The following is an 11,128-nucleotide window of genomic DNA, read 5'->3' as shown; positions in this document are numbered from 1 at the left end:
GATCAAAGGGTGTTAAATTCTGTCAAATGCTTTCTCAGCATCTAATGAAATGATCATGTGATTTTTATCTTTCAGTTTTTTTCTATCGTGGAGTATCTTGATGGTTTTCCATATATTGAACATACCTGCATCCCTCGGATGTAGCATACTTGATCATGGTGGATGATCGTTTTGATGTGATCTTAGATTCGGTTTGCAAGAGTTTTATTGAGTATTTTTGTATCAATATCCATAAGGGAATTTTGCCTGAAGTTCTCTTTCTTTGTTGGATCTTTGTGTGGTTTAGGTATAAGAGTAATTGTGACTTCATAGAAGGAATTTGGTACTGCTCCATCTGTTTCAATTTTGTGGAATAGTTTGGACAGTATTGGTATGAAGTCTTCTATGAAGGTCTGATAGAATTCTGCACTTAACCCTTCTAGACCTGGGCTTTTTTTGGATGGGAGACTTTTAATGTCTACTTCTATTGCTTTAGCAGTTATGGGGTTCTTTAAATGGTTTATTTGTTCCTGATTTAACTTCAGTACCTGGTATCTGTCTAGGTAATTGTCCACTTCCTCCCGATTTTTAAGTTTTGTTGAATATAGTCTTTTTATTAGGATCTGGTGATATTTTTAAATTCCTCTGATGCTGTTGTTATGTCTAACTTTTCATTTCTGATATTTGTTAATTTGGCCACAGTCTCTATGCCCTGTGATTATTCTGGCTAAGTGTTTATCTATCTTGTTGATTTTCTCAAAGCATCAGCTTTCGGTTCTGTTTATCTTTGTTTCTTTCAAGTATGAATTCTCTGATGAATTCTCAGACTACTTTTGTAGCCAAAGCATTTGTCACATTCATTGCATTTGTAACGTTTATCTCCTGTATGTACTCTCTGGTGAATACTACGATGGCATTGTAGGCGAAAACATTTGTCACATTCACTGCATTTATAAGGTTTCTCTCCGGTATGAATTCTCATATGGCTTCTCAGAGTGCCTTTTTCAGTAAAGCATTTGTCACATTGACTGCATTTGAAAGGTTTCTCTCCTGTATGAATTCTCTGATGAATACTAAGATGGGATTTGTGGCCAAAGCATTTGTCACATTCACCACATTTGTAAGGTTTCTCTCCTGTATGTATTCTCTGATGAAATCTCAGAGTACCTTTTTCAGTAAAGAATTTGTCACATTCACTGCATTTGTAAGGTTTCTCTCCTGTGTGAATTCTCTGATGAATCCTAAAATTACATTTGTAAGTAAAGTATTTTTCACATTCACTGCATTTGTAAGGTTTCTCTCCAGTATGAATTCTCTGATGAATGTTAAGATGGAATTGTAGGCGAAAGCATTTGTCACATTCACTGCATTTGTAAGGTTTCTCTCCTGTATGAATTCTCATATGTCTTTTCAGAGTGCCTTTTTCAGTAAAGCATTTGTCACATTCACTGCATTTGTAAGGTTTCTCTCCGGTATGAATTCTCATATGGGTTCTGAGAGTGCCTTTTTCAGTAAAGCATTTGTCACATTCACTGCATTTGTAAGGTTTCTCTCCGGTATGAATTCTCTGATGATGCCTAAGATAGGATTCTCGGGCAAAGGATTTGTCACATTGACTACATTTGTAACGTTTCTTTCCTGTGTGAATTCTCTGATGCAAATGAAGATCCCTTGTTTTGGTAAAGCATTTCTCACATTCACTACATTGGTGAAGGTTCTTACCATTAATGTTTTGTTTCAGTGTCAGTTTATCTTCATGGACAAAATCCTTATCAAATTCTTTATTGTGCTCTTTGTTCTCTATGTGAATTCTGGAATTTACACCAGCGATAGCACATTCATTTGAAAACTGTACACAGTCTTTATATTTGTAAACTTCTCTGGTTTTTCCAGCTTTAAGGGTGGGATCTCGGAGATTAGTTTTATAAGGTGTACTTTGGGTGGATTCAAGAGTCACTTTGCTAATTTCTTCCCATTTACAAAACTTCTCTTGGATATTCACATGCTCATCGACAACGCACTCTGTGTCTCTATCCAATACCTTACCATGTTTTTCACATATCACATAATTTTCTGAAAAATAAAAGTACAATTAGGGATGACAAGGGTTACTCCACTGGGCAGAAAGAGATTCAATAATGGGTGTTTGCTGAATTATCTGGTAAAATAGACCATCTCAAGGATTTATTTTCTCAAAATTGGTTTTACTCTTTTTATAATCATTCCTTGGATCCTCAGAAACACCCCAATTCTGATCTATATCAACTGAAAGGAATCAAAATACCTTAATATTTTCTTAAAAATTGTACCTTGCAGAAGCTAAGAAAAATAAGTCATCAATCAATATTGAACATACACAAAGTAGATCTCTGAATAACATCTCTAATTTTTTTATTACAATTTGATTCAGAGTGACATTGTATACATGTAATTAGCTACAAATTCATAATTATAAATGAATCCTATACATATGCTTATGTCAGTATCCAAAATACTGAAAATAAAGAACATGCTGTGTGAATACTAAACTCAGAGACCACATCTCAAAATGCAAAGAAATAGTCAAAATTAAAATTCTCCAAACCAACAGCTCTATATTTACTTAAAACCTTTTGCATTATTAAAAATCACAATTAAAGAGATTAATGTAATAATAAAATGAATGTGCTACAATTATTATGTGTCCAGAAATATAATTCCTTGTTCTGAACATTATATTTTTTAACTCACAAATTCCCCTAAAAGCTAGATAAGATGTGTTGGAAAGATCTCGAAGACTATAACACTGGTTACTCCTCCAAAGAAAGCAGAGAAATATAAAGAAAATACCATGGAAAAATTATCATGCTAAGAGGGACATCCCTTATCCTAGTGGTTTCCAGACATTTCAGAGAGTTTACATAAATGCAATGTAGGAAAATTCAAAGTAAGACTCAGGAATTCTACAAAAAGTGCATTCTTACCCAAAGACAATAGATTGTAGTAAGTCTCCAAAATTACATCCATGTACAGTGCCCGCTGAGCAAAACTGAGACTTTCCCATTCCTCTAGTGTGAACTCTGGAGCCACATCCTTGAAGGTTAAGAAACCCTGTAATAGAAAATTACCTATTTGTTCCTTTACAAAATTGCTTTCCTACATTATAAAATAGGTAACGAATTGGAGATAATTTGTTATATACATTAGGAAAGGAAAATATTGAAGGGCAAATATTTTCTCAAAGTTTCACAGATATGAGTCTAAAGTTATGAATTGCTATTCTTCCATAGACAATCTACCGAATGATTTACAATAATGCTCTCATGTAATGAAGGCTTTCACATTCATGAATTTTCTGTGGTTTTTTTGAGACCTTAGCAGCAAAAGAAAGATTTGCCTCCATCAGTACATTTGAATTTTTTTGTGCACTTTGGATTGTATAATAACTTTTTAAGTGCTCTATTATGAAATTTGTTTAACTTCAGCCCCATGGTACTACAGATGTGTTTTTATACTCATTTCCTTAAAATCAATGATCTCTGGTGAAGACTTCTGGCAGGAAGAATATACAGCAAATATGCATAATTTCAGACAACTGTTACCAGCATACATTATAAAATAAAAGACATTAAATATAAGTTCAAAATATAGGTATTAAAATAGTCATATATTTCCTTGTACTTACATCTCTCTCAAAATGAATGATATAAGCATCTCAAAAGCTGTAATCTTTTACAGAACATAATATGTTCATTTGATTTCTGGATACAATAATATACCTATATGTAGTATAGGTTGATATCAAACAGAATCCTAATGTCAGATCACAGATGGTCAAGTTAAGATGAGGAAAAATATGCTATCAATTCTACAATATCTACACCATACAATATGGACAATATGCTAAATCCTGTGTGCAGCTGGGCCTCACATGCCTGTATTATAACATATGTCTTTGACATTCTGAAGTCTAGCTTCAATGCTAGAAACTTTCCATAAGGAAGAAGTAGAGTATTAAATGGAGAATTAATGAGTCAAAAGTTAGAGTTTTTTCTTTAAACAGAAAATGAGTGCAACATCAGGACATATATTAAACATTCCAAGTGACACACAGAATCAAATACTTAGGGCAATTATTTTATGTAAGTATCTTCATAACCAAGAGAAAAATGTTACAAGGAATTAAATTATTTAAAGTTCTATAAAACCTAGCACAAGCAATACATATAACACAGATTTCATATGTTCCATATGATGTTTCACAAAAGAATATTTAAGATATGTATGTTAAAATGAATGCTGTATGTGACAATGCATGTCAATGAACTAGAATAAGTTTCTTTGATTAAATCTTTTTAATGATAGGGATAATTATCCTAATTTTCATAAATATGAATACATTATTCCTCATGTGATTGACTTAATTGAAAACTTCAATGTTGTAAATTTTAGCTTTATCTTTTTCTCTTTGCAATATAATCTCATTTGAGTATCAGAATGGACATGTGTGCAGATAAATGTGATGTACAATTCGTTCTTTTTTTATCAAAATTATAATACTCAGGTTATATATTATTTCTACTACAAATTGGCATCAGATATATAAACCTGTGGCATGAGAAAATGACTAAGAGATAAAGACATTTGCTGTGACTTCAATCTCAAGGGTTTGGTGCTGAACTAAGGGACAAAGAGGAATAATTTATCATTCAGTGCATCTAAAAATATGCAGATCAACACTTACATACTTAAAGAGAAAAATATTGGAAAGAAATAAACATGGTCAAAACCCTTCAGTTTTTCTGTATGTATAACATCATTTCAGGTTAGAGGAAAGAGAACAGGTGAACCATTCTTCCTGCCAAAGAAAAGAAGAAACAAAATGGGGAAAAATTCGAAGCAAATAGTCTCATGAAACAAGCTAGAGTAGCAACGCTAATATCAAATAAAACTGACTTTCATCCAAAAGTTATCAAAAAATATGAGGAGGGACACTTCACACTCATCAAAGAAAATAAAAATCCTAGATGAACTGTCGTTTCTGAACATATATGATCAGAAAGGGCACATTGATAAAAGAAATGATACTGAAGCGTAAAGCACACATTGATCCTCACACAATAATACTAGGAGACTACAACATCCACTCTCACCAATGGACAGATCATGGAAACAGAAACTAAACAGAGATAGTGAACATAACAAAGCTTATGAATCATGTAGATTTAACAGATATTATAGAGTATTTTATCCTAAAACAAAATAATATACCTTTTTCTCAGCAATTCACAGTACCTTTACTAAAATTGACCATATAATCAGACATAAAACAAGCCTAAATCGATACAAAACAACTGAAATGATTCCATATATTCTATCACATCACCACTGACTAAGGATGGTCTTCAATAAAAGCAAACAGCCCACAGACATATGGAAGCTGAATGATTCTCTACTAAAGTGGTCAGGGAAAAATGTAAGAAAATTGAGGATTTTTAGAATTTCATGAAAATGAAAAAACAATATACCCAAACTTATAGGACATCATGAAAGCACTGCTAACAGAAAAATTCAGAGATCTGAGTGCCTCAATAAAGAAATTGGTGAGATCATACACTAGCAGCATAACAGTGTATCTGATAATTCTAGAACAGAGAGACGCAAATACACCTAAGAGGAATAGCCTGTAGGAAATAATCAAATTCAGGGAAAATATTAACTGAGAAGAAACAAAGGAAACTATCCAAAATCAACAAAACCAAGAGATGCTTCTTTGAGAAAAATAACAAGATGGATATACCCTTAGCCAGACTAACCAGAGGACACAGAGGCAGTATACAAATTAAAATAAGAACTGAAAATACAGACATAAAAATAAAAACTGAAGAAACTCAAAAAATTATGAGATCCTACAACACAAGCCTATACTCTACAAAACTGAAAAACCTAGATGTAATGGATGACTTTCTAGACAGATGCCAGGTAAAAGAGGAATCAGGATCAGATAAACTATATAAACAGCCACATAACCTCTAAAAAATAGAATAAGTCATTAAAAGACTCCCCACAAAAATAACCAAGGACCAGATGGACATAAGACCTGCAAATTTAACTAATACCAATGCACTTCAAAATAGTCAACAAATAGAATCACAAGTAACACTACCTAATTCATTCTATGAAGGCACAGTTATGCTCATACCTAAACCACCAGAAGAAACAAAAAAGAAAGCTAACATCAGACTAATTTCCCCAATTAATATCAGTGAAAAAGATTCAAATCGAATCCAAAAGTAAATCAAAAATCATCATTTGCCATGATCAAGTAGGCTTCTTCCCAGGGAAGCACAGTTGGTTCAATATACCAGAAACCACTAGCATAATCCACTATATAAACAAACTCAAAGAAAAAGAACACATGATCAACTCAGTGGGTGTTCAAGAGGCCTTTGACAAAGCACTCCTTCATGTTAAAAACATTGGAAAGATCAGGAATTCAATGTGTATATCAAAATATAATTAAAGCAATAAACACTAAACCAATAGCCAATATCAAACTAAATGGAGGGAAATAATGAAACAATCCTACTAAAATCAAGAAATAAATAAGGATGCCCACTTTCCCCTATCTATTCAACACAGTACTCAAAGTTCTAGCCAGAATAATTAGAATAAAGAGATCAAAGGGACACAAATTAGAAAGGCAGAAGTCAAAATAACACTATTTGCGATTGATATGGAAGTATACCTTGTGACCACAAATAATCAATCAGAGAACTCCTAGAACTGATAAATAACTTAAGCAAAATATCTGGGTGTGAAATTAACTTCAAAAAATTAGTAGCATCCCTCTACTCAAAAGAAAGAAGGGTGGGAAAGAAATTGGAGAAATGACACCCTTCAAAATAGTCACAAACATTCATAAATATGTTTGTGTGACCCTAACCTATAAGTGAAAGATCTATTTGACAAGAATTTCAAATTTCTGAATAAAGAATTACAAGACTGCAGAAAATGGAAAGAAATCTCAGGCTCAGGGATCAGCAGGATTAACAGAGGAAAAATGGCCATCTTATCAAAAGCAGTGTACGGGCTCAATGCAATACCCATTAAAATTCCAATGCAATTTTTTAGAGGGAAAGAACAATTCTCAAATTCATCTGTAATAACAAAAAACCCAGCATAGCGAAAATTATTCTTGAAAATATAAGGATTTCAGAGGTAATCACCATTCCTCACCTCAAGCCCTACTACAGAGCAACAGTAGTAAAAAGGAAAAGTATGGTATTGGTAAAGACACATGCAGGTAGATTAATGAGCTAGAATTGAAGAAGCAGAAATAAAGCCATACACCTACAGTCATGTGATCTTTAACTAAGATGCCAAAACCATCCAGTGGAAAACAAACAAGATATTCAACAAATGGTACTGGTTCAAGTGGCAGTCTCCATTTAGAATAATGCAAATTGATCCATTCTTTTTTTTCTTACACAAAGCTCAATTGCAAATGCATCTAGAACTTCCACATAAGAAGAGATACATAAAATCTGATAGAAGAGAAGTGGGAAAAATCCTCAAATACACCAGCAATTGAGGAAATTTGCTGAACAGGATACCAATGGCTCAGGCTCTAAGATCAACTATTGACAAATGGGACCTCATACAATTGAACATTTTCTGTAAGACAGAGGATAGTTAATAAGACAAAACAGCAACCTATAGACTGGGAAAGATCTCTACCAAGCCTATATCTGATAGAGAGTTAATATCCAATAAATACAAAGAATTTAGAAAATTAGACTACAGAGAATCAGATAACCTTATTTAAAAAAAATGGGGTACAAAGCTAAATAAGGAATTCTCAACTGAGAGATCTGGAATAGCTGAGAAGCACCTATAGACATGTTCACATCCTTAGTCAACAGGGAAACACAAATTAACAAACTTTAGATTCCACCTCATAGGAGTCAGAATGGCTAGGATCAAAAACTCGGGTGACAGCATATGATCGCTGCAATGTGGACAAAGGGGAACACTCCTCTGTTGCTGGTACAATTGCAAGCTGCTACAACCACTCTGGAAAAGTATGGTCGTTCCTCGGAAAAGTGGATATAATTTTACCTGAGGACTCAGCTATACCACTCCTGGGCGTATGACTAAACACTGGTCAAAGGTAAATGTTCCACTATGTTCATAGCAGACTTATTTATAATAGGCAGAATCTATAAACAATCTAGGTGTTCCTCTGATGTAGAATAGGTAAAGAAAATATGGTACATTTACACAATGGAATATGACTCAGTTATTAAGAATGAGGACGTGATGAGCTTAGAAGGCAAATGAATGGAATGAGAAAATATCATCCCGAGTGAGGTAACCATTCACACAAGAACACACAAGGTATGAACTCACGGAAGAGTAGATATTAGAACAAAAGGTTTATGTACCCATGATAAAACTCACAGACCACATGAAGCCAGACAGGAAGACCAAACCATGAATGCCTTTGCCCAAACCATGGATGTTTAAGACCTACTTCAAAGGAGTAACAGAAAATCACAGGAGGGATAAAGGAAGGAGGGACCTAGGAGGGAGAGAGGACGGAAGGGCAGGATCTGGTGCGGGAGGAGATTGGGAGATGTACAGAGGGTAGGAAATTTAACAGATGTGTGTGGCAATAGAGGTGGGAAACTGGAGGTAGCTATTACAAAGCTCCAGATACCTGAAAAGCAAGGGGTTCCCAGGACACAACACAGATGTTGTTAGCTGAAATACACAACAAAGCAGGAAAAGAACCTGTAGTAACCATATCCACTGGATAGGATCAGCTCCCAGTTCAAGGATGGTGACACCTACCCATCTCTAAAATATCAACCCAGATTAGTTCCTGTCAAATGAAAAGCAAGGATAAAGAGTGGAACAGACACTGAAGAAAAGGCCATTCAGAGACTACTCACCTAGGGATTCATCCCATCTCTAGGCATTAAACCCAAACAGTATTGCTGATGTTAAGAAACCCTTGCTGTGAGGAACCTGGTACAGCTATGCACTGAGAGGCTCTGACAGTGTCTGACCAATGTAGATGTGGATCTGATGCTCAAATGGAAGAGTTAGTCAAAGGACTGAAGTAGTTAAAGGAGAATGCAACCCATAAGTAGAACAACAGTATCAACTAACCAGATACCCTGAGCTCCCAGGAACTAAACTAGCAATGAAATAGTATAACCAGAGGGACCCAAGTCCCCAGCAGCAAGTGTAGCAGAAGATTTTCCTATCTGGCTTCAAAGTGAGTTGAGGACCATGAGGAGGCTCAATGTTACAGCGTAGGAGGATGCTAGGGTATTCAGGCAGCAATGGTTCCAGGACTGGGGGACTATCCTCATACATGAAGGGGGAAGGGAGCAGGGAATAGGAGATTTGAAGAAAGGGACCTGGTAATTGGGAGAACATTTTGAATGTAAATAAATACAATAACCAATAAATAAAGCAATGTAGAACCATCCTCACATCCCTTCAGTATGTCACTATGTGAAACATAGTTCGTAGAACAGGAAACAAAGAGTAGATAAAGCACTCTACCTTCTAAAGAAAAGAAGAAAACAAATTAGAAAGGACATTTATTTAGGATTGAAAATTTATATATCATGTACAACACCACGCTATACGCCCCAGAAAAGTTTTACTAATATACTAAATTGGGAAAAAATAGAACATAGGACTTATACTACTTTGAAATGCAGAACAAAAGACAAAGGGAAATAACAATTTCTATATTGAGAATTTACCACACAGCACCATACTGGGCAGTATGTGTCTTGGAAGCTCTATGGAACAAAAAGATTTCATGTATATAGACACTCATAATCACCATGTGACATAAAATGCCAAGAAAATTTGCATACTGAATTCTGCATTTCCTCACAAACACATCTATTATGCTACTGCAAAATAAAGACACATATAGCTCCCTGTGCCTCTAAAGAGCTAATATATTTACTATTGATTCAAGACAGTGAATCCCTTATAATTTTATTCTTCTCCAAATTCTTCTCTTCCATATATTGCTCAGTGATATCAGAATCCACATAATTCCATATCCACATTCACAAGCTTTTTTCTGGAACAGTGACCATCTCTGAAATGCACCTTCTATGACACATGGGACCTTCCTTCCACACTAATATAATAGCACACAAATCCATCCAATGTACAAATTAGCCATCACTATACTTTTTGAGAATCATTTTCAATATATTCTTCTTAAGACCTGTATGTATATAGTCCTTGAAAACTGTATGTCTCACAGTAGAAATAGAAAATCCAGTAAAAATTTAATGGTTTCATATATGTGAAAAACCTAAATATTAAATTTTCATTATCCCAGAAGAAAATGAAATTATAGAAAATAAGCCCCCTTTTTCTGCAACAAGCGACCTGCCTGGCAGACTCAGGACACACAGAGGCAAAATTCCTCTGGGACCGGACACTTCCCAGTTTTAGCTGGAGCCCAAACCTTGCTGATCCTGGCCCACAGCTCCCTGCTCCCAAACCCCTTGGGAGAGAGAGCTCACTGCCCGGACAGGTGGGCACTCCTGAGACTGCAGAGCGGGAGAGACCACCAATACTGCCCATCCCTGACCACATCCCTGGCCAAAGAGAAAACTGTATAGGGCCTCTGGGAATCGGAAGACAGGGGCACTGGAGTGGCAGGTCCCCCGAGGTCCAGAACACCACCCAGACCTGATCAATAGCTCTCTGCACCCAAATCCCATGGGAGGGAGAGCTAAACATTCAGAGGGGAGACACATACCTGGGAGGCCAGAAGAGACTATGCTCTGCCCACATTTCTGACTCCAGAGGAAAACACCTAACGCCATCTGGGACCCCGGTACACGGGGGCTCCAGGAAAAGGCTGCACAGGCCCACCTGGTTGCCGCCCTCACAGAGAGCTCAAAAGCAGCCCCCCACCAGCAACTTGAGCCTCAGGACCAACTTTTCTGCTCCAGGCGACCTGCCTTCTGGACTCAGGACACACAGGGCAAAATTCCTCTGGGACCAGACACTTCCGTTTTTAGCTGGAGCCGCAGCCTCGCTGATCCTGGCCCACAGCTCCCTGCTCCCAAACCCCTTGGGAGAGAGAGCTCGCCGCCCTGACAGTTGGGCACTCCTG

The 11,128-nt window shown here is 36.1% G+C and overlaps 1 protein-coding gene across 7 annotated transcripts in view; it reads right to left on the bottom strand.

The window, feature by feature from the left end:
- Positions 1-657: 657 nt before the first annotated feature.
- Rex2 (reduced expression 2) overlaps positions 658-11,128 on the bottom strand; it is a 30,692-nt gene continuing 20,221 nt past the window's right edge. For 6 of the 7 annotated variants that reach the window (XM_006239358.4, XM_006239357.4, XM_039111345.2 and 3 more), the window contains 2 exons: positions 2,943-3,069; positions 658-2,052 (listed from right to left, as the gene is read on the bottom strand). In XM_006239358.4, coding sequence (XP_006239420.1) covers positions 776-2,052; positions 2,943-3,069 — 1,404 coding nt within the window. In that variant the 3' untranslated portion in view covers positions 658-775. Of the gene's footprint in view, positions 2,053-2,942; positions 3,070-4,702; positions 11,084-11,128 lie in introns of those variants that run through there. The other variant, XM_039111347.2, reaches the window with a different exon arrangement.

Source organism: Rattus norvegicus, chromosome 5 (assembly GCF_036323735.1).
Source record: "Rattus norvegicus strain BN/NHsdMcwi chromosome 5, GRCr8, whole genome shotgun sequence".
In the NCBI taxonomy this organism is placed as follows: domain Eukaryota; kingdom Metazoa; phylum Chordata; class Mammalia; order Rodentia; family Muridae; genus Rattus; species Rattus norvegicus.
This window is presented reverse-complemented; position numbering and strand designations above follow the sequence as displayed.